The following is a 24,576-nucleotide window of genomic DNA, read 5'->3' as shown; positions in this document are numbered from 1 at the left end:
TGAAATCCAGGGATGAGATGCTAAATATTTACCAACCAATGAGCCCTGGACCCTGGCCACTCGGCACAGAGGCTGGTGTAAACGTGGCACGTGCAAGGCGCTGCAAACTGCCTGGTTGGCAGAGCGTGAGTGCCCTGTGGGACACAGGCGTACCAGGATGGCTGCTTGGACGGACAGAGGTGACTTTTTGGGAACACATACCAAAAAGGCAGTCTGAGCAGACCCGGGAGACGCACTATCAACGCCAGTGCAGGACTGGGAACCCGCCGGCACCAACACAATGAGGGGCTGGAGGAAGACTCAGGCCCACCAGCCTGCAACAACCAGTGTCCCCACCCCCCACCAAGCAGCTGATGTTCCCAAATAGAGGTGGCCTGCACATCCCACAGTGGTGGCATCTGCTGGGAGGCACGGCTGGAACCCCAGGGCACCTGGGGCACGGCCCTGCGTTTGAGACATTCACCATCTCAGAACGCAGATGGGCCCCACCCCAGCCCTCCGGCCAGCCGGGCATGACCTCTGACTCCATAGGGAGCAGACATTGCAAACCAAACGTGCTTCTTACCCTCCTTCGAAGATTTTGATCCTCGCTGGCTCCCCTCTCTTGGAGGCGGGAGCATCCTCCTCGGGCTTCCCGCGCGTCTCTTCTTCCTTCTCCACTCTAGCTACATCTTTCTGGCCTTCCAGGGAAACCAGCGAAGGGAGGCGAACCTGGCCCACCGCAGGAAGGACAAAACCATTGCCGGTTACATGGTACTAATGGAACGATGCCTTCAACGGCATTGCATGCTTACACTCAATCGGGGCTCGCTTAATCTCCACTCTGCCCCATGAAGAGGTGCTGTAAGCCCACTTTAGAGAAAGAAGGAAGCTGACCCCAGAGAGGTGGAGTCCCTTATTCAAGGCCATGGGGTTAGTCGGTGTCCAAACGAGGACTCTGACCAGTTCTTTTCCATGGGAAGACCAGTTTGCTTTCCTTTACACTGGCCAGGGAGCCGCTGGGGACGGGTGCTCATCTTGGTCTCCTCGGTCCGGCCAGCACCCAAAACAGGGCCTGCCTCTCAGTGAGGGCATGTAAGGAATGCTGAACTAATAAATGAAGACTGCCTGTGGAGATTAACTAGTTTAATTCTCTTTTACAGATCAGACAGTCAAGGTCACCCGGCAGGTGAAGGGCACTGCTGGGAGCAGAACGCAGGTTTCCTGAAGGCCCTGACCAACAGGGCCTCCCAGAGCTGGGCTCAGAGAGGCTGTGTGGGCACTGACGGGCGTGCACCTGAGGGTGGGCAGGCTCTGGGCTGTTCATCGAGGGAAGCTATTCTCTTCCACAGGCCTTAGTGGCGAGAGCTGGCTGGATGAGGACATATTTTTATTTGTATTTTGATCTCATGCAACACTTTTATTAGGTAGGTAAGACCTGGCAATTCCATTAGAAAAGAGCTGTTTTTCTCCAGTGCCCGAGGCAGAATCGATTGGTTCGGGGCTACATGACCAACATGGACACTCTCTCCTGCTCACACATAGTCCCTTTGACATCTGGGTTTCCTCAGTTCATATCTGACCTGGGACTGACTCAGAGCACCTGTTGTGCTTATGAAACTCGGGTGAGCCACCTTAAGCAGGTGCGCCTGTCATTTGTTTCTGAGTTAAATGCTATTATTATTTTATATTAAATTGTTGATTTCTGCAAAGGGGGAAGCATTTATATTCTAATAAAAGTTGTTATTAATGAAATGAACTCAGTTTTGTAGTAATGTAGTATATGACGAAAATGTGCTTCATGGGACACTGTGGCTTATTTCACAAACGGACAGCCAGGCTTTCCAAGCCCTTGTCAAAAGAGAATATATAATTTAGACCCCCCGGATAGCAGCAGGGGGTGGGCCCACCCTTGAATAGGGAGTCGTGATGCTGGGCTGGCACCTGGAGCCTGCAGTGTTGGGAATGAGATTCTCATGCTACTTCATGCCACTGTCATGAAGAAATTGCACTGCTTACAGCCAGCGGGAGAAGCAATTGTATGTCCCGGTACTGGGAAAATATAAGAAATGTAGTCCCCATGCCAGCCACCACACCTGCCCCAACAGCATGTGATGGGGCTGAGCAGAAAGGCAGTTGGCTAGGAACCAGGGAATCTGAGTGCCACTGCATGCTGGCAGGAAACATGCCAGCGAGCCAAGTGAAATTTTGGAGGGTTCATCTCATTTTAAGAATTTCAAATTTCAATCTGATGACTGCCCAACCCAATTAAGCCAAATTAACTCTTCCTTTTTATTGAATGGCCTTTTAATATCCAGTCATTAAAACAGAGAGGCAGTCCAGACCATCTGAGAGAGCTTTGGAATGAGATCTAGTTTTGAATCCAGGCTCTGCTGTGTACTCTGTGGCCTTGTGCAAGTTGCCTAACTTCTCTGTGCTTTGCCTCCTCATCCATAAAATGGCCATAGCGTACCCTAACTTACAAGGTGGTTGTGAGGATAAAAGTAAAGTTTAGCAAAGTACCTGAGTGCACAAGTAGTTATAAGTATGAACATAATTACAACAGCATCTGGGGAGTACATGTAGCTATTAAAAGACACTGGAGAGCAAGTCAGTAATGATGTTTATTGCAAAAGTAGAAATCTCATTTAGGGATGTCTGTAGACTGACATGGGCATTTAGATAATAAATTTGGGAAACAGTTCTGTGAGAATATCCAGCTGAGCTAAAAACAAATTCAATGCACAAAATTCATTCAAGGATAAAGAGGAGAGTATGAATATAGGAAAGTTATAGAACATGATTTTGTTCATTTGTCTATAATATGAATTTAGTTTAGTAGATTCCTGCCTGATTTGGCTAAAGCACCTGATCTGAGGACACACTTTAAGGTTTTCTTTCTTCAAATAATTGAAAAAAGTAAAGTAGACTTTCTGGAGTCAGACAGATCTGAGTTCAAATTCTAGGCTTGCCAAATATTTGCCATGTGACCTTGCTCTCTCTCACCCTCTGATTCTCAGTTCCCTCATCTGTAGAATGGAGATGGTCCTGCTATCTCAGAGGTAGAGATGAGCATTGAGCAAGGGCAAGAACAGTGCCTGGCACAGTGAGGCTGCTCAGTCAACAGACCAATTGTTATTTCACAAATGCCAAGTCAGCATAACACATCATGGCCTGAGTCCTTAGGCAGCCTTGTCAGGGTCTGAAGGTGTCATCTATCAAATGTCAAACTTACTGAACTTGCAGGGACTCATTCATTTTATATATTTCCTGATGCAACCTCAGGTCAGAGGCAATGGAAGAGTAAATATGCACCCTTAGTGGGGCTAGGTGCTACTACACAGCGTAGATGGGTTAAGCTCTGAGTGACATTGTCACCTATTGGTAAAGAGGGACATTGCATCCCAGCTTTAGCTGCTATCCTAGAGAAAAGACTATTTTAGGAGTTGTGTCAAATTCTAGACTCTCTGGAAATAAGAGTATTTCAAGTTGTGCCAGAGAACAGAAACAGCAGATATAGAGAATAAGAAAAGCAGGAGAAGACTAATAGAACAGGAAAAACATAACGATGGAGTGGTATAAAGTTCTATAATTGTTGTAGGCATTTCCATCAGTCAAGTTTTCCAAACAGTCTTTTGGAGAATTGTTTTTTTCCTGCCTGAGATTGTGTTTTTGATTTTACAATAGCAGCTAATGGGAAAGCAGAATCACTTTAAAGCTTACTTTACTGAAATGTATCTATTCTGATTGCATGAGGGACACACTGACAAAGGAACCCAATAAATATTTCCTGGTAAGGTGACCAGACCCAGCTGACAGAGAAGAAATCTACCTACTCATCTGGCACTAGCTTTACAAATGGGACCTGAGGAGAATGTGGCTTTAAAAGCTCATCAAAGGTTTTAAAAATCAGTGGGGAGAAGAAAGATAAGACTGAACTTACCTCTGTCATGCGGGGCTTGTGGGAGCTGGATGGCACGAGCCTTCCTGTCTCAGGATGCGGAGCTATGGCCATGGTGTATGTCTCTTTGCTCACCTTCTGCTTAGACCTCAGGAGGGACAAAGCAGCTTTAGTGGAAACCCCTGGTAGGTTGGGGTTGTACAAACTTATGCACCAACCAGCGTAAACAGAGGACCTCCTATCTGCATGCTGGATGTGATTTGGCTTAATGTAGTTTAAATAGCACCAACTGACATTAGTGGTCGTGTGGAGGCTGGGGAACTGCAGTACCTTCTTTGAGTCCGTACCTTCTTGAGACTTGGCTGGTTTGGGGGATGTTTCTGACAGAGGAAGTGAGCTGGGAGGTGCCAGTGAAGGGAGGTCAGGTTGTTCCTTGGAATCTTCTTTCTTCACACTCAGGGTGGGCAATCCTCTTCGGTGGTGTTTACCAGATGGTTGCACATATTCCTTCAAAGCCTCTGAGCCTGGAGCTGTCACATGGGGCAGTGTAGGGTGAGGAAGGGGAGTAATTTCCTTTGGGTCAGATGGATCTGTGGGCAAGCTGGACAGCAATTCTAGCTCCCTCCTGACCTGGCCCTGGCTGCCTAAGGGGGATTTCTCTGGCCTCTTGCCATCCTCAGTGCTGGTAAGCACCACACTGCACGGTTTTAGTAGTTCCAGTTTTTCATCTGCCTTGGAAGCCTCCTCTTCCTTCACCCGTTTTTGCTGCTGGGTTTCCATGGTAAGTTCAAGGCTGCCAGCTGGTGAAAGGACACGTTTGCTTCCCCCCACTGTCGATGAACTCCCCTCCAGGCTCAAGACACTCTCTGATGACAGGGAAGTGCCTTTTCTTTCAGGTAATGTCACAGGCACTCTCAGGTATGGAGTCTGGAAACCTCTGCTCTGCTCTTCACTTATCCCAGCTGACCCAGGCCTGACCTCGTACACATCTGCCCCACACACTGTCGTCCCTTTACATGAGGGCTCCTCAAACTTAGGAAGAGCTATACTTGCTGAGCTGCCTTGGGACTGGGTGACCAGGATCTGAGAGAGGGTGGTGTACATGGCACTCCCATAGGATGGCATGTTGGTCTGAATTCGGACGGGTACAACCAGGGACACCATGTTATCTGGACAGGCGGGCAGGGCCAATGGAGGGGCTGATATGGGCACTGAGGAGCTGGATGGGGGAGGCACGGGGGGCAGCTGGATGTTACTGCCGTATTCTGTGCTGGAGGAGAGGCCAGGTGTTCCTGTTGCCAGTGGGGCCAGGCTGGTTTTAATCTGTGGCAGATGACTTTCCACATCACCAGGGAGCTGAAGGGCAAACTGAGATTGGAGAGGCATGAAAAACCCAGAAGAGAGTGCTGAGGAGGACGGGTATGGCATGGGGAGAAATGAAGGGGGCTGCCGGAAGGGGATGTTGGTAGGGTGAGGCATGAGCTGGGGGAGGTGAAGTTGGCTTGGATGCAAAACAGTAGGTTGGAGAGGAAATGGAGGGGCTTGAAATAAGGAGGGAGGAATTGGGGGCATGGAGTATGGTGAGGAGAGGAGGCTGGACATGGAATGGGAGGAGAAGAATTCTGAAGACTGTCCTGGCTCATGCTGCAAGAGGTGCTGGAAGGAGAAAAGGGAGATGGGTGGGGGCAGACATGGTTTCTCATGCAGGGGCAGCTGGGCAATGGGGTGGTGAAGCACCTGCAGTGCTTCTGTGAAGGGCGGAGTGGACCCCAGTGGGGGTCTGTCTTGCACCTGGCCTTTGCCTCCCGGGTGCCCAGTGTGTGAGGTGGCCGCTGAGGAAATCTGGGGCAGTGAGCTTTTGGCCACAGTTTTACTGGATGAGGGCTTTGGCTCCTCACTCTCCTGTCTTCCCATGGGGGTGGCCTCCAGCTCTGTTTCTGGAAACCTGCTCAGGGAGGCCTGTCTCACCAAAAAGCATTTCCTTCTCTCTGGAGGGGCCGCTGGGGCTGCGGGGGCTGTGGGGGCAGCTGGAGCCACTGGAGCCGGGGCACAAGGGCCTGCCAAGGACAAGCTGCCACAGTCAAACGATTTGCTGCGCCTCTCAGTCATGTGGGCCGAATGGGAAACGTCGGGACTCTGCTCTGAGGCTGACCTCCGCATCTCTCGGGTGTGTGTGTGGTGGCTGGGGACAGTCAGCATGTGCGTGCCCAAGGGTTTGGAGCGTGTGTCGGATGACAGCCTGGGGGCCTCGGCTTTTCCGTGGTCGTCCCTCTCAAAGGAGGCAGAGCGGCTAGACCCACTCACAGAGACACTGCTCTCCTGGCTTGGGCTGCGGGACAGAGGCAAGGAGGACTCGAAGCTGGATTCCCCCGATGACTGGGCCATCTGCGCCAGGCGCAGTCTCTTCTTCTTGGGTGGCAGCTTCTCTGCTGGGAGCTGGGCAAGGGTCTGGCTGCGCTGGGGCCACTGGAACTCCTCCGTCTTCTCGGGCTCCTTTGGGGGAGGCTCGGGCTCTGTGTCCTGCCGGTCGGGCTCTTCGGTCACCAGGATCTCAGGAACCTGAATGTTGGGCTGGCGGACCAACTTGGGCTGCAGGGAGTGAGCTGAGCGTCCGTGCGGGGTGGGTGGGGGTGATGAAAATGGGGCTGGGGCCGTAGACTTGTCTTCCCCTTCCAAGCCACCGGGTTGCTCCAGAGAGTCTGACTTCTCAAAGGAGCTGGTATGCTGGATGACAGAAATTTCTTTGGACGTTGTTCTCCTCTCCTTTCCTGATTCGGAACCAGACCCTGGCTTAGGAGTCCTTGGCTGGAAGCCCGAGGTTCCCTCCAGGGAGGGCGCTGACTTACTTGGTTCTGCTGGTGACTTGGTGGCCTCCAGGGGAAGGTTCCGAGCAGCATCGGATGGCCTGGGGCTGCCAAACTGACTTTTCGTCGACTCAAAGGCAGGTGGCTCCTCCTCGTCCCCAAGGCTCTTCTCTTTCCTCCTCTTCCTCAATGGAGTGAGCTCCAAGGTGGCCCCCAGTTTATAATGCATCACCTGGGACCAGGGCTCCTGCTCGGCCGGACTCTTCTCGGCTTCCAGAGGCACGTGAGCACCTGCAGAGACCGGCTTAGGGAGCTGAAGCTCTGAGCAGTAGTATTTCTTATGGGCTTCGTAGTTGTCCCTTTTCTTGTACCGAGCACCACATACGGTACATTCGTAGGTCACCCCTTTCGTTTTCAAGCCTTTCTTGGTCTTTTTGGTGAGTTCACTTTCCTTGGGTTCTGGCTCGTCTGCGGGTTTGGGGGCTGTGTCCTTGCTACTTGGCCCAGCCTCCTCGGAATACTCCCCTCCCAAAGGTAGTTCAATGGCCGGCTGGCGCTTGAGCATCCGGGGGTGGGAGGTAAACACTTGGCTGCTGCGGCTCAGGGCTTCGGAGTCGGTGACGTGGTCATCGAAGGAGTAGCTACCGCGGAAGGTGTGGTGGGGGGTACTGAGGGTGCAGGCGGCAGAAGGCATTGAGTGGCTTCTCAGCAGAGGCACAGGGGGGGTGGTGCTGGGCGGGTGCTGGAGGGTCATCAGTGATTGTTCAGGCTTCGTTTTCTCGCTGTGGGACGGCAGGGGCTCCCGGTAGAGGCTGGACTTGGGCGACTCCATGCTGCTGCGCCGCGACAGCGAGCTCCTCCGGGGCTTCACGCTGTCTATCTCGCTGGTGTCCACCACGGCCTCGTTGATGGTGATGAGCTTGGTGATGTGCTCGATGACCTGTGTCCGGGGCACAGACAGAGGCACCAGGCTGGGCTTGTCTTCAGTGGACAGGGGCAGGAGGGGCTGAGTGGAGGTGGCCGTCAGCATGGTGGTCCGCTGCCCGATCCGCCCGCACTTGCCCAAGATGATCTCAGCGTAGGACCTGGCGTTGGTGTTCGGGGGGCTGACCTGCTGCTCGGCGCTCTCCGAGCGGGAGAAGTACCCAGATTCAGTGCTGCCTTTGCTGCCTGGGCTCAGAAACGCCTGCTCATCGATCACCTTTTTCCTCTCACTCAAGCGGAGAGCCAGCTTCTGCTTTATGGTGTGGGTGTCTTCAGGTTTATGGCTCAGGGGGTGTTCGGATGAGGGTTCTGCGAATGGAGTGGGGTCCTCCAGCGACGGGGCTGAGCTGGACTGGGACAAAGAACAGCGCTCGTGGCTGGAACTCTGGCTCCCGGAGCTGTACAAGCCTCTGGACAGGAGGGGGTGCTTCGGCCTGGGGGAGAGCTCTGCAGGGTGAGCGGATGCGGTGCCCGTTTCCTCTTCCGAATCGGTGCTTTCTCCCTCGGTGGGCTCCTCAAACTCTTCCCCCGGGATCCTCTCCATCTCCAGCCCCGGAGGGTACAGCTCGCTGCCCACTCCCGAGGCCAGGCCGGCTTTGATGCGGTGGGCATGGGACTTCCTGTGCTTGTAGAGGTTACTCTTGGTCTTGAAGGAGAAGCCGCAGGGGCCGCAGGGGTAGGGCCTCTCGCCTGTGTGCGAGCGGATGTGTTTCTGGAGCACGCTGGGCTTGGCGCAGGGCCGGCTGCAGTACTGGCAGATGTACTTGCCCGGTTTCTGGGGTTTCCTCTCCTTCTTGGGGGCCTCTTCTGTGGGCTTCAAGGGAACCTGGGCGGAACGGGGCACAAAGACTTTGGGGATGCCGGGCAGGTCTTCGGGGGGGATGATGGAAGCATGGGGAGGGAGGAGCTGGCTCTGAGGAGGGAGCCCAGGGCTTATGAAGGAGCTTGAGGGTCCAGGTCTCATGGGGTCGACCAGCTGCCACGTGGACCCCTCCAGGAGGTGCTCAGGTTTGCCAGGCGACATGAATGCTGGTGTCAGAGGGTGCTGTGGAAGCTGGGAGACGTGGACAGAGGCTTCGATGGAGGACCTCGTGGGGGGCTTCTGCTGCTGGCCCGTTTTCTCCTGAGAGCCTTCCCTAAGAACCGTCGAGGGGCCTGGGAAGGGCTGCGGGGCTAGGAGCTCTTGGAGGGGGCCCTCAGAGGTGGCAGCTGTGCTGCCGCCTGGGAACGGGGCACTGGCCGAAACACTGGCCTGAACAGGCTCTCCTTTAGTCAGCCGCTTCCGGGGACTTCCCTCAGCCTTCTTGGTGCCCTTGACACTTTGTTCAGGATCCATGACCTCCACAGAGACTTCAGGTGCTACTCAGGGAGGGTCAGGGCAGGCTGCATTTATGGATAATCCAAGTGTCCCAAGGAGACGTCAGGTTTTGGCCACATTGGTCAAGAGCGGAGGAAGCCAAACCCAAGACGGTGTCGGGAGTTTTTTGCAAGTGTCACTGGCTGTGAGTGGACTCAGAGCAAGTCATTGGGGCTCAAACTATTCACGTCGGTGAGGCATGGCCCTCTACTTTGCAGACAGAAAATGCGCCAGCACCTTCTGCCTGAATGTCTGTCGTGGAAACGTCATGAGGGGCGTCAATGTTGCCATCGTGTTGTCTCAGTTGGCAGTGGCAAGTGGCCCCCCATGAGTCCCCTGTGTGCTATGTGAAGTGCTGAGGGCTGGAGACGGCTGTGTGCATGGCCCAGTCATCCCTGGTCCCGGAGAGAAGCCGCGCTGGATGCCGCAGGTGGCTCTGTCCAGCCTCTTCTCCCCTTTAGTCCCGGGTGGGAGATCCAGAGCCGTGGAGGGGATTCACGCACTTCTACATGACAAACACACACACACACACAAGAGAAGAGAGAGTTACTGCAACTCGTCCACAGCCTGGGCATCTCCGACTGTGAAACCCAGTGAGATCCCTAAAAGGTTAACCAGGGAGATTCAAGCAGAACCCACGCCCCCTGGCTCAGCATGGCCAGGCACTGCCCATCCATCCCTCACCCCCATTCACACTGTTGTTGGGTGACTCGAATGCCAGCTGTGCTTCTGGGGCTGGGACTGTGTGGGGCATCAGGCCTGTGAGGGTCAATAGGCCTGGGCTGTATTCTGCTCTGTGAGTGCCTCCTAGTGGGTTTTAACTCCCTAAGCATTAGCTGTCTAACCTAGGAAATTGATAACAATTCCTGCCTCAGCTATGCCTCGGGCCTGCAGAGGGTCCAACACGGTAATGGATGTGGATGCCACGGAACAAAGGCTGGTTGGTGCAGGAGGAAGTGCTGGTGGGCATTCAGGGATGAGCTTTCCAAGGGGTAGATGGTCCTCAGGTTTTATTCTCTCTGGCCCTGGATTCTGAAGGTGTCCAGGAGGGGCATCACTCATGGCTTTTGCTCCTTTGCTAACCCACCTTTGCAGCCTGCATTTCGTGGAGAAGCTAAAGCCACTGCCCTAGCTGTGGGAGCTCACGGTCTAACACAGCCACGGCTACCTGAGCTGCCCAGCAATAGCTGGAGGGTCATCCTGGCGGGTTCCTCCAGTTTTGCAGCCTTTAAAGAAAGTGCCCCAGAAGGGGGTCCTTGCCAAGCCAAGGGGCAAAGTTATTCTGGGTGGGTGCACCCTCCCAGGGCCAGCCGGAAGTTGGGCAGTCTAGGCTTCTTGGGCTCCAAGTGCATCTCAGGCCCTTCTTCCCAATAGCACGGTCAGCATTTCAAAGCTGGAAGTCACTGTGGACTCCCTCTCAACCCACCTTTCTTTCCAGTGGAGGGAACTGGGGACCACAGAGGGAAGGTGGCCTGCTTAGGTCCCATGTTCCTAAGAGGCAGGGCTGGCACCTGAAGCAGGTTCCCGGTGGCTGGAGTCCATTCCCCACTCACCCACAGGTGTCCATCCCCTGGTCCATCTCCTGGGTGAGGGCCTGGGGGAAGTGACCAGTGTCTCCCTGGCCTTCCTCCTCCTATAAGCATGCTCTGCCCCCAGCATCCTGACCTCGGGCTCCTTTCATGCCCTTTCCCTGTTTTTCACCAGTATTTTCTGGGGCAGACTTGAAGAGTTACTCTTTGCACTTTCACAGGGCACTCAGAAAGTCAACAAGTCTGAGAGTCTCAAATAATTGTCTCACAGATGGCAGGACCTCAGACACAGTGACATGGAGGAGCAGGTGGCTTGATCTATTAGCTAAAAATTGCACACTATAAATTTTCCCCTTTTGTGTGTCCTTTCCATCTTGGGTCTACAAAGAATTCAAGATAACTATAGCAAAATTTTATAAAAATGTATAAAAGAATGACAAACTAGAAATAAAAAACTTTAAATAAGAATAACAGATCAGAACAAAGGAACATGTAAATAAGGCAGGAAATCGGGATTGGAGGGATGGAAAGAAGACTGGCATACCAATCATAAGGGCTCACAGTGTTTCTATAGTTCAGCCATACAATTATATCTGAGCCTCCCAGCAGCCAAGGAGAAAGGAGAGATGTGATCCATTACAGAGTCCTTATAAGCCAGAGATGAAGAACCATCTCAGTTCCTTGCAGGAAGCAAAGGGTTGCTTGAAAATAACCCTTTGATTATTTCTCTTGGTACAGGGGCAGTAAATGTATGAAATCACCTGATCTTCAAATGATGTCCCTCCCACAAATGCAGTGATTGATTTTTGTCAGTTGGAAGGTCACGACTTGGCAAAAGCTATTCTCTGAGCAGTCAAAGCCCTCTCCTGACTCAGGCAGAGAAGGCAGCCTCCCATCGCAGGGCCACTGTGGTATGGCAGGGAAACCTCACTTCATCAGGGGGCCATGCAAGATGTCATCCAAACTGGAGCACATTTGAGAGTGAAAGACATTACTAATGATTGTGGAGGAGCAACAGGAATAAGCCAGGCCTGTCCCAGGCTAGCTGGGACAAATGGTTACCCTGACAATCAGGTTTTACTTTGAGACCCAAACCAGGTGCAAGTGCTGACTTGGGGTATCTGATAGACACTTTCCATCTTTGTTAGGAGGACTTAAATCACACTGTCTCCTAATGGATTCCTAGAGATTGGTGATCTAGGCCAATCCACTTACTTGACAGATGGGGAAACTGAGGCCCAGAAGGAAGATGTGATTTTTCCTAAAATTTGCACAGTGATGGTGGCAGAGCTAGATTGTCCTGTGTCTCTCGACCTCTGGCCGGGGTTCAACTCCTGCCCCAAGGAATCAATGCCCACTATGACACAGGACAGTCTAGTCTGTGGTACAGTGGGCACTGCCATTGGTGGCTCTCTGTTCTACGGGAGCACTGGCTTGGCCCCAGGGACATGGCTGTATCTCCAGGTATCTAGGGGCTTAACAGCAAAGGAGGCCTTTTAACTTATGTCCTAATCTCACTCTGGCTGTTGGACAGGAGAAATGGGGAGCCCAGCTAATGTTGGGGAGTCCATCCTGGTGGCATTATCCCAGGCCTTGATTATGCAAGCTAAGGTGGGTGGCAGCACCTTGTTCCCCATATGTCCTTCTTCAGAGAACCTATAGTTAATTTAACACGTTCTTTCCAACATCCTAAGGCATATATATAAATATGTGCATATACTGGATTTTATGTAAATGAAGAAAATATAGTGTACACATGGATATTGAGGTTCACCTTACTCTTTCTGGGGGCCGCTAGTATTCCACTTGGGGCTGTATTCAAATTCAGCCAGTCCTGTATTGAAGCCCATGAAGGTTGTTTTCAGCTTTTTCTATTCCAAGAAACACTACAAAGAACATCCTCTGCATACTCACGCAAGTGTATCCACAGGATAAATTCCAAGAAGGGAATGTATCTTGAACTTTTGATAGGTACTGACAAATAGCTCCCCACAAAGCACAAATTTATATGCCAATTGTGCATGAGGACTGTTTCTCTGAACTTTTTCTACCCGGAATACAACAAATGTCTTTAATATTTACTAATATGCAATCATTGTACTAGTTTCCTATTGCTGCTGGAACAAATTGCCATAGACTTAGTGGCTAAAACAACACAATTTATTATCACACAGTTCTAGAGGCCAGAAGTCTGAAATGGGTCTCACTGGACTAAAAACAAGGTATGACCATTTTTCTTTCTGGAGGCTCTAGGGGAAAATCCATTTCCTCACCTTTTCCAACTTCTAGGGGTTACCTGCATACCTTGGCTTGTGGCCCTCCCCAATCTTCAAGGCCAACAATGGTTTGCTGCATCCTTCCCACAATGAATGACGCTAACACTGACTGCCCTGCCTCCCTCTTTCACTTGTAAAAACTCTTGTGATTATGTTGGACCCTCCTGGATAATCCAGGATGATCTCCCCATCTCCAGATCCTTAATTTAATCACAACTACAGAGTCACCTTTGCCATGAAAGGCAAAACATATTTACAGATTTCAGGGATTAGAATGTGGACCTCTTTGAGGGTCATTTTTCTGCCAACCACAATGGCCTCTTATGTTTAAAAAAATCTGTATTTCTTGATCTCCAGGGAGGCTTAGAACTTTGCATAAATTTATTAACTATTTCCTTCAGGGAATTATTTTATAAGAAGAATTTGTTTATGTTTCTAATGAATTATATTTTTCTTATCTTTTTATGTAAACTTTTTTGATATTGGCGGTATTGATCCTTTATACAGGGTGGGGCAAAAGTAGGTTTACAGTTATGAATACCTGAAACAGAGTTTATTCTTATATTACTAGAAGCCCGGTGCATGAAATTCATGCATGGGTAGGATCCCTAGGCCTGGCTGGCGATCAGGGCTGATCTGTGCGGCAACCAGCGGGGCGGCCTCCCCGCTGGCACCCGCCTTGGCCAGCCTGGCACCGCCCGCTCGCTGACCCTGCCCCTCCGCTGCCACCAGTTGCCTCCCGCAGAGGGAGGTGACCAGTGGGGTGATTGGGGGGGGTGGTGTTTCCCACTAGCCGGCTGTCCCCACCCCCTGCTGCCATCGATGCCAGTCATCCCCCTCTGCCAGGTGACCAGCGGGGCGATCAGGGGGCCCCCACTGGCACCCACCTTGGCTGGCATGGGGCCTGTGGACTGAGGGAAGCTCCTGCATTGAGCATCTGCCCCCTGGTGGTCAGTGCGCATCATAGCAACCAGTCATTCCACCAGTAGTTCTGCAGTTCAGTTGATTTGCATATTAGGCTTTTATTATATAGGATCATTTATTAACTAGAGGCCTCGTTCACGGAGGGGGGTGGTGTCCCTCAGCCCAGCCTGCACCCTCTCCAATCTGGGACCCCCTCAAGGGATGTCCGACTGCCCGGTGGGATCAGGTCTAAATGGGCAGTCAGACATCCCTCTTACAATCCAGGACTGCTGTCTCCCAACCGCTCACCTGCCTGCCTGCCTGATTGCCCCTAACTGCTTCTGCCTGCCAGCCTGATCTCCCCCTAACCACTCCCCTGTCAGCCTGATCGACACCTAACTGCTCCCCTGGTGGCCCGATTGCCCCTAACTGCCCTCCCCTGCAAGCCTGGTCCCCCCTCCAACTGCCCTCTCCTGCAGGCCTGGTCGCCCCCAACTGCCCTCCCCTGCTGGTCCGATTACCCTAACTGCCCTCCCCTGCTGGCTGGTCACCCCTAACTGCCCTCCCCTGCCGGTCTGGTCACCCCTAACTGCCCTCCCCTGCAGGCCTGGTCCCCCCACAACTGCCCTCCCCTGCAGGCCTGGTCACCTCCAACTGCCCTCCTCTGCTGGCCCAGTCACCCCTAACTGCCCTCCCCTGCAGGCCCAGTCACCCCCAACTGCCCTCTCCTGCTGGCCTGATCACCCACAACTGACCTCCCCTGCTAGCCATCTTGTGGCAGCCATCTTGTGTCCACATGGCGGCGGCCATCTTTGACCACATGGGGGCAAACATCTTGTGTGTTGGAGTGATGGTCAATTTGCATATTACCTCTTTATTAGATAGGATTATTGCATTGTTTTCTATATGAACTGTAAATCTACTTTCGCTCCATCCTGTACAGTGGAAGGCACAATCTGTCCCCCTGGGGTATCCAGGAGTGTGCTGCTGGGCTGGATCAGGCTTCTGAGGTGACCAGCACCTCACATCCTCTGGCCTGGGTTCACTCATGGAAAATAGGCACTACCTAGGGTCTGATGGATTGCCTGTGTTGGGAATAAGTTTTCCACTAACGCAATAGGTCAAATAGTGCTGCTTCCGCCGAAACCGGTTTGGCTCAGTGGATAGAGCGTCGGCCTGCGGACTGAAGGGTCCCGGGTTCGATTCCGGTCAAGGGCATGTACCTTGGTTGCGGGCACATCCCCAGTGGGAGGTGTGCAGGAGGCAGCTGATCGATGTTTCTCTCTCATCGATGTTTCTAACTCTCTATCCCTCTCCCTTCCTCTCTGTGAAATATCAATAAAAAAAATATATATATATTTAAAAAAAAATAGTGCTGCTTCCCTGACAAGCCTGAGATATCTGCTGTGGGTCAGGTCTGTGGGTTAATCATCATCAGCGTCTTCCTGGGAAACTTGTCTCCCTCTCGACTATTCATCTTTGTATTTTCAGTGCCTGGCACTGAGTCAAATACTGAAAATATTTTAAAAATACTTAAATGACCATATACCATGTGCCCAAACTATACTAAACATTCACATATTAATCCTCACACATATCCCCTTTATGCAGATGAGAAGACTGAGGCTCAAAGAGGTGAGGCTAATTGCTTCAGATAATAGAAGAGAGGGCAGAGGTAAGATGCAAACCTCGAGTGCAGGCCACTGTCTAGAAAACCCCCAAGAGTGCTGACCTTGGTCAGAATGGCCCAGATGGATTCTGTCTTTCTTTCCAGCACCCCAGCTCCTCCAGGAAGTCTTCCCAGTTAACTACATCCATCTGCACTTGCACCAAAGCCTCCTCCCATGTGCAAATCACTCGGCGTGACCCTGCTCAGAACTGGGTTTCTTGATAAATGTTTTCCCCACCAACAACGAGTGGTGGATTATTCACTGTTTGGGAGGTTCCCAAATCACTTCCCTGGGGTGACTGTGGTTTCTGAATTCCTACTTTCCCCTCTTCTCCTCCCTCTCAACCGTAAGACCCAGCCAGGGCTTGGAATTTCTACATACTAGTCGAAAGTAAATTCTATTCATAGTGAAGAGAAAGCTAGGCCATCCTAGGCAAGTTATAAGAGACTGGTTTTTGTCTTCCTGTTAGAGAGCCCAGGGACCAAGGTGGACTTGACATCCCTCAGGAGGACAAAGTTTCCAACAACATCCTCGAGGAAAGCAGACCACGTTTCACAGTCAAGACCAAGCAACAATAAAGCCAGAACTCCACTCTGCTAGACCCTCGGAAGCCCAGATGCAGCCCTTATTATTTGTGGTTGTGATAATTCAGGCAAAGATGGTCCAAACCAAGGCATGTGTCTAGTCTGGACAACTGAACTCAATATGTGTTGGGCTGTTGTTAGTGTTAACACAATAACTCTATCGGGCAGGGACTATTATTATCCTCATTTTACAGATGAGGAAACTGAAGCACAAAATCACAAAGCCGGCAAAGGCAGAGCCTAGGCCATCAGATGACCTCTGCAGTGGATACCCTCAAGGCAGCTGGGGCCACACCAGCCTCCTGGACAGGACTTGGATTTAAATCAAGTAACCAAACATCGTTCCTAGCAGCCTTCCTTCCCATCACGTGGCTGGCCTTGTTAAGAGCTTTTTTTTTTTTTCTTTCACCTAGAAATGTATCGACAGTGTTTAAGTCTTATTCCCATTGAGTCTGAAAATGAACTGAGATCAGGGACTATAGTCTTGACTCAACAAGGATCTGGTGAAACCCAGATACTTGTAGTTTATTAATCTACTAAGTTATCTATTGTTATAAATCTAGTTATCCATACATCTACCTATCTCATCATTTATTTATATCCACCTGGTCCCAGGAAAGATTCAAAGAAGCTCCTGGACACCTCTGAGAATGTGGCAAGTATCTGAACTTAATTCCACTGGCTTATCTTAAGTGGTCCAGGAAGTACCTGTGGGTGAAAGAGCTTAAGAAAGAAAGAACAAAGCCTGAAATTAGAGTTGGGCAGGGTCAGGCCACTTGTCTTCTGGCCATTTACATTCTGCCAGTCTCTCATCAATGTTGCCTACGAAAGACCTGCACTCCACATTTGTTGCCGTGGCCACTTTCCAGCAGGTGTCTTGCTGTGCCTTTGATGGCATTTTTTCTACACAAATGACCATGGTTCAAAAGGCACACCTGCCTATAAGCTTCCTAGGTAGTTAAGGTTCTTCAGTCTCCTGTGAAGGGCAATACACAGAACACAGTATAAAACACACACACACACACACACACACACACACACACTAGAATAAATGATATAAGGACAAATGACCAGGGAGATTAGGTGAGATGTGCAATATATCCCAAAAGTAAACAATGACAAAAGTAAGGAATATGTGTGGTCTCCACCTCTCTTGCCCACAAAGCAGGGTGGATATAACTGTAGTAGCAACGGTACAGCAGCTATAATGACCACTTTGAAGTTCATCCCACTTATTCACTCAATCTTCAAGCGTTACATGGACCTTCTCAATGTCATGCCAATAATAGGAAAACAGACATAAATTATAGACCTTACTACAAAGTCGATTATGTGGTAGCAAAACAAGGAGAAATAAGAATCAACAATGGAAACAAGAGAGTAAGGAAACAGACTCTCACATATATAGTCACCTGATTTATAATTAAGGTGTTATTTCATTTCATGGGTAAATGATAATCTTTTCAATAAATAGTGCTGAAGTAATTATATATCTATAAGGAAAAAATGAACGAGGCCCCTACCTCACATCATACACAAATATTAATGTGAAATGGATGTTTGACCTGAATACAAAAAGTTAAATGATAAAACTTGTAGAAGAAAATACAGGAACATCATAGCTTCATGAACTTGGATCCAGTGAAGATCTTTTACACAGTTCACAAAAAGCATAATCATATACTCATAAAAGAAGGAATAAATAAATTTGGCTTCATTAAAATAAAAGTCTGCTTATTAGAAGATACTGATAATAGAATACAAGAACAAACCACAGACTGGGAGAAGATATTTGCAATACATATTCGACAAAGGACTCATCAAGAATATAAATATTCCTAAAAATGAATTTTAAAAAGGGAGACAACCCAATTAACTTTTAGCTAAACTTAACTCAAAATGGATAAGAGCTAAAACTATAAAACTCTTAGAAGAAAACATAGAAGAAGAGCTTCATGATACTGGATTCAGCAGTGATTTTTTAGATATGACACTAAAGCAGGCAACCACAGTAAAAACAGATAAACTGAATTTCATAAAAATTTAAAACTATTGTGCATCAAATGATATAATCAAAAGAGGGAAAAGGCAACCTCCAGAATAGGTTAATATCCAGAATATATAAAGAACTCCTACAACTCTAAAACAAAAACCAAACAACCGGGTTAAAAACAAGCAAAGAACTTGAATAGACATTTCTCTGGAGAAGATATACAAACGGCCAATAAGCACATGAAAAGATGCTCAACATCGTCATTCATTAGGGAAATATAAATCAAAACCATGAGATACCACCTCACATGTAATAGGATGGCTACTACAAAACAAACAAACAAAGAGAAACCCCAGAAAATAAGTGTTGGTGAGAATTTGGAGACATTGGAATTGTTGTATACTGCTGGTGGGAATGCAAAATGGTGCAGCCTCTACAGAAAACAGTATGGTGATTTCTCAGAAAAATTAACAATAGAATTATCATATAATCCAGCAATTTCATTTCTGGGTATATACTCCAAAGATTAAAAGCAGAGTCTCAAAGAGATATGTGTACACCCATGCTTATAGCAGTGTTATTCACAATAGCCAAAAGGTGGAAGCAACCCAAATGTTCATAGACAGACGGATGGATAAACAAAATGTGGTATACACATGCAATGGAATATTATCCAACCTTAAAAGGAAAAAAATATTCGGACACATTCTACAACATGGATTAACCTTGAGGGCATTATACTAAGTGAAATAAGCAAGTCACATAAAGACAAATACTATATGATTCCAATTACATGGTAGTCAAATTCATAGAGACAGAAAGAATGGTGGTTTCCAGGGGCTAGGAGAAGGGAAAGGGGAATAAGGAGTTATTTAATGCACATGGAGTTTTGCAAGTTGAAGATAGTTTTGGAGATTCATTCACATTGCACAACAGTGTGAAAATACTTAACACCATTGAACTAAAAAATGGTTAGGATGGCAAAATTTATGTTATGTATATTTTATCAGATTTTTTTAAATGGCAAAATATTTGAATAAGTACTTTAAAAAAGATGTTATCTAAATGGTCAATAAGCATATGAAAAGGTGCTCAACACCGTTATTTATTGGGAAAATATAAATTAAGTCCATCACACTTTCACTAGAATGGCTAACAAGAACCAAACAAAATTATACCAAATGCTGGCACAGAAGTGGATCAACTGGAATTCTTTGTGTCCATTGTTGGTGAGATGGTAGACTCAGCCATTTGGACATTTGATTGGCAAAATCTTCAAAGCTAAACACTTATCTACCCTATGACCCCAAAATTCCACTCCTAAGAATGTATTCTACAGAAATGCACATACATGTCTGCCAAAAAGCACAAACAAGAATGTTCACAGTAGCTTCATTCATGATAGCAAAAAACTGGAAGCAGCCCAAATGCTAAAACAAATAGAATGGATAAATAAACTGTGGGACATTTACACAAGAATTATGACATAGTAATAAAAGAGAACAAAGTACTGCTATAGACAAAAACATGGATGGATCTCACAGACATAATAAATAATAGAACTCAGACACGATAGAGTGTTCACTGCATGATTCCACCATATTGAAGTATAAGAATAGGCCACACTAATTTTATGGTAATAGAAATCAGAATAGTGGTTTGCTGTGGTGGGGCAGGTGGCTATTAACTAGGAAGGGGCAGGCAGGAGCTTTCTGGGGTGATAGAAATGTTCTACATGTTGATCTAGTTACATACATATTATACTAGAGGACCAGTGCACGGATTCGTGTATGGGTGGGGTTTGGCTGGCCCTCCCCAGTTGGGGCTGATAGGGCCAGGCCAGCAGGGGGAGGGGCCGAGGGTGGTTGGCAGGGCCAGCCAGGGGGAGGGGTCGGCCAGCCCTGCCCCCTGGTTGAACTCCAGGTGGAACTCCTGGTCAAGGGGACAATTTGCATATTAGCCTTTTATTATATAGGATGGGTGTGTACATGTAAAAAGTATTTGAGTTGTATGCACTTTATACTATGTGTATACATATGATATGTGTACATAATTGTATGTGTGTTATACTCCATTTAAAAAAAGACACGAAGTTTTCTCTTGAAAAATATAAAGCCTATAAGGAGAGACACAAACAAAAACAGGTAATAAGATGTCGTAGACGCCATGATGGAAACAGGTTCCAAATACAGGTTGGGAGAGGGAAGAGAATGCTCAGGGGGTAGGCTTCAGCGATGGTGCACTGGGCTCCTAAGGACAAATGGTATTTCACCAAGCAGAAAAGGGGACTAATGTGGGCAAAGGCATGACGATGCCGGGGGAAACACTGAGTATGTGAGAAGGCAGGTAATTCATTGTGGTTAGAGGGTCGGGTGTTAGAGCACAGTGGTGGGAGGCTGAGGTCATGAATCAAATCAGGCTTCAGGTTTGTTTATTTAAATGAGTTCCCTGTAAACATTTGTCAGTGAATGAATGAGCCTTCCCTCAGTCATGAGGCATCTGATGCCTGGAGTCACAAGACAGGTGTATTTGCATGGCAACCAGCCCTGATGAGATACAGTAGTGGTGGGGTCATGGAGTCCATTTCTTTTAAAATTGTTAATTTCCTCAAAGTCTACTGTCTTCCAGGCCCCAGAATTTGAAACCATCCTCATTCCTTTCCAGTACTGATTCTGCCATAAAGCTGAGGGATTTTTTTTTGTATTTACCATCTCCCCCAACTTCCTTCCACTCAATCTCACCATCTTTGATAAATTACATGTTTTTGGTTATTCTGGTAGTTGCCTTCAGCATCTTCAAATAATAGACTTAAATTGCTCTTCCCTGATCTGTCAACTGTTCACTTCCTGCTATGAACAAGAAGAAATTTGTGCACATTCCCTTCTTTCCACCTCCTTTCCCCGTCCATCTTCAAAAGTTTGTTACTTATATATTATTACTCTTACAATGTCAAGTTTCATAACATCTACATTCTCTGCTATATTGTAATTATATAGCCTATAATTTAATTCTAAAAATTGAAACTAATAAATAACATGTCTGTGAATATAATATTCCCTTTTAAACTACTTAGAATGAATTCCACAGGACTGAAATTTTATTACAAGGAAAAAGTCAACCAATCAATTTTTCTACAAAGAATTTATGGCTTCTTTTACTTCTTTTTTGAATCCATGTCATCATCTTTTTTTTTTTTTTGATTGACAGAAAGAATTCTAAGAGTTTTTTGTTTTTTTTTCCAGAAAATATAGATGACTGAGTGAAAAACTTTATGAACTCTTATATAAAAAAGTCTTTATTTTGCTTTCAAAATTTGAGGGGATAGAATTCTTATTTCAAAATCATTGTCCTCCAGATGTTTGAAGGCACTGCTCCACTGTCCTGGGCTTCTTATGTTGCTGATGAGAAATTCTGATGTAAGTTTTGATTCTCTCTGGAAGTTTTTTATTTTTTATCCTTGATGTTCTGAAATTTTAACAAAATGGGTCTAAATTTCCTTTTCACTAATTCTGTCCTAATTTCATGTGCTCTTTCAATTTTACAATCCATGTGTCTTTCTTTAACTGAGGGAGAATTTCTTTTGTTATATCTTTGTCTATTTCTACCCCTCCATCTCCCTCGGTCATTGTCTGGTCTCTGCTTCTAGATCTCTATTTGATGGATACTGAAGCTTCTGGACCTATCCTCCATGGGCATTAATTTTTTTCTCTTTGAAGTTTTACTCTATATTCTGGGATATTTTCTTAGTTTTAATGTCTAGATCACCAATCTGTCTTCATCCATATCCATTGTATCACTCGGTTCATCCACTAATTTTTTTTTCAGGAGTCATATTTTTAAATTTCAATAATTATTTTCTTTTCTCTGATTATTCTATCTTCATAGGAACTGCATTCTATTAAATGAAATAATATCAATTATTGTTGAAGATACTAATGATAATTTATTTTAGGGTTTTCTTATATTTGAGCTGTTTCCTTTTGTAAACTCTCTTTTTCTTTGTTCCCATCTTAGGCCTTCTCTTTCTGCTGCTGGTTTTCTGCTAATGTTTGGTGATCCTGGTTGTCCATACATATTTAAGAGTGAAGGACTATGCTGTGAAATTAGTACGTGTGTTAGGATGCAGGTTCTATCTCCTGTAACAATGACCTGACTGCAAGAGTGGCTTAGATGAGACAGAGTTTATTTGTCTTGTGTAACAGTCTGAGCGTACGTGGCCATGGGCTGATATGGTGGCTTCACAGCATGGGTATCTTTGATCTTACTCTTCTGTCATCCACAGCATTTGGCTTCCATCTCCCACCATCACACCCACATCCTGATCAACAGGAAAGAGAAAGGGGAGGGCAAGACCTGGAGTTGTATATATGATTTGAGTTCACACCAGCCACAGACCACACCTAGTTGATAGGAAGCCCAGGAAACGAAGTCTTCAGCTGGGTGGTACTCAGTTAACATCCATCACTACAGAAGAGAAAAAAGATACCGATGAAAGAATGAACTGGATAGGGCTTTCTGTGAAGTCTTTGGTCTATTTTTCTGAAAGGGTTGCCCTTAAATATGATGGTGCAATCATGAGCCCATCCCGTGGGAGAGTTCTGTGTACGAGGGTAAAGCATTATGAGCTCCCTGTAGGGCTGTGGAGAGGGAGCTGGCCAGGGGACTCCTGCAACTGCCAAAAGAAGGGCTTTCCTCCTTGGTGGACATAGTGGTAGACTTCACCGGAGGCAGAACTGCCTGTGCCTCCCTGCTTGCTCCCCGCCACCATGCCAAGTAGCTGGGAGGCCTGGATCTCCCTCAGCTGGGCTCCTCTCTCAGACGCTAGCTTGTTCCTTTCCTTAGCATTTACTGGGATTTGGCCTGCCACTGGCTGCCTGCCTATAGAAAGTGAGAGGGGTTGAACTGTACTTGCTCTTCGGAAAAGTTCTTTAAGAGAGGCTGTAACCCTGGCATCCCCTTCCTGTCCTTTGTTTTGTTGGCTCTCAGCTTGAACTACGCTTGGCATTTATGGGATAGAAATCACTTAGGCCTCTGGGGTCAGACACTGGGCTGCAGTGACCTCTGCTCTGATTTCCCTGCTACTGCAATTTCATGGGCTTCCTTGCTTCCTAAGATTTACTAGCATTTTCAGTCCACAGATGGCATTCTGTCTTGTTTTCCAAGATCATGATGTCATCCTTCCAAAAGGCTTTCTCTGTCATCTAAGAATTCCCAGGGAAGACGTGGAGGTGGGCACTTGTGCTCTGCAGTAAGGAAATCACTGCATTGTGACTCAGTGCACATTTGACAAATGAAGAGCACACGACTTGCCCAGGGACATACATTCAATAAGGGGGGCTGGGAGTCAGGGCAGGCATGTGGTCCAGAGTGTATGCTCCTGACTACCTCCCCATGTGACCTCCATGGGTGGCACCTGCATAAATAATCAAGGAAACACTGGAACTTTGCTCCAGGTGTAGGGCGTGGACCCCAGCCTGGAATCTGGAGACTTGGCCTTTGCACCCACTTCGCGACCCCCCTGTGCTACCTGCTCTCATATTTGAAAAAGGGTGTTGACCACAGTTGGGCTCTGAGAACCTTACCCACCTTGATATTCTGGAAGCTTTGCTACCCAGCCTGAGTTCACCAGCTGTCCCAGGTCTCCTTACCCCAAGCTTGATGCTGGGCCTTACTGAACTTTCCTACTAGGACTGAGTGGATATGACTCCTGCTTCTTGACATTCCGGGCTTTTTCTCCAGGACTGACCTGACCTTACCCTTCTGCCTGGCTGAATATCCCACCCTGTGACCCGCTCTCTAGCCTCCCAGCCGGCTTCTTCCCACTGCCTCCCACCTGTGCCCCAACTCCTCCCCTCCATTCCTGCCTCTTAGCCATGTCCCTCCCTTGGCCCTGATGCCTGGTCCCCCTTTTCTTTGTCTAGTCAAATCCTACTTATCACCCTACCAACTTCTCCCTGGGGCCTCCAAGGTCCCAGATAGAACCTTTATCCTGGGATTCAGTTAAACCACTATGCAGATAATACTAATACTCTTACTGGCACCTGGCATGCGTGCATGATTACAGCTCACTAAAGGCCTTCACAGTCAGTTTCATCTAATTGACCAGGTTCTTCCCTGCGGAGAGGACCTACTGTTCATGCTCCATCTCCCCCCTCAGACGGTAAGCACAATGTCTGAACAGCGCTTCACCATTAAACAGTTTCTCACCACAGCCCTCGGGGAAGGGCTTTATCATCTAATTTTGCAGAAGAGGAGACAGATGTTCAGAGAGGTGTGGGGCTGATTCACCAGGTGTGCTTCTCGAGGAGACCTTGCTTCCTGAGTTTGCACCCAGGATCAGACTAATTTCTGTCTTCATGCCCCATCCTTAGCCCCGGCAAATATGATGTCCTGAACTCAGGAGGGATACGTTGACATAAAAAAAGAATTCGCCAAGGCCTAGAATCACCCTCCTACAGCAACTCCCTCCAGAGCATGCGATGCCTGCCTCCACCCCCACCTCCATCTTTACCCCTGAGAAGATGGGCAGAGGTGGGATCTTGAGAGCCTGAAATCCTGGTGTATTTTTCCTTCTCCCAGAACCTCAGAAAACCCAA

At 48.1% G+C, this 24,576-nt stretch overlaps 1 protein-coding gene across 2 annotated transcripts in view; it reads right to left on the bottom strand.

The window, feature by feature from the left end:
• Window positions 1-24,576, bottom strand: part of HIVEP3 (HIVEP zinc finger 3) — a 424,058-nt gene that overhangs the window by 35,983 nt on the left and 363,499 nt on the right. For both annotated transcript variants that reach the window (XM_080655002.1, XM_080655003.1), the window contains exons 5-6: window positions 3,923-9,530; window positions 566-711 (exon numbers count right to left, since the gene is read on the bottom strand). In XM_080655002.1, coding sequence (XP_080511128.1) covers window positions 566-711; window positions 3,923-9,004 — 5,228 coding nt within the window. In that variant the 5' untranslated portion in view covers window positions 9,005-9,530. The remainder of the gene's footprint in view (window positions 1-565; window positions 712-3,922; window positions 9,531-24,576) is intronic.

Source organism: Plecotus auritus (genome assembly GCF_963455305.1).
Source record: "Plecotus auritus genome assembly, chromosome: 2".
NCBI lineage: Eukaryota > Metazoa > Chordata > Mammalia > Chiroptera > Vespertilionidae > Plecotus > Plecotus auritus.
The sequence above is the reverse complement of the archived record's forward strand: the minus strand, read 5'-3'. Positions and strand labels throughout refer to the sequence as shown.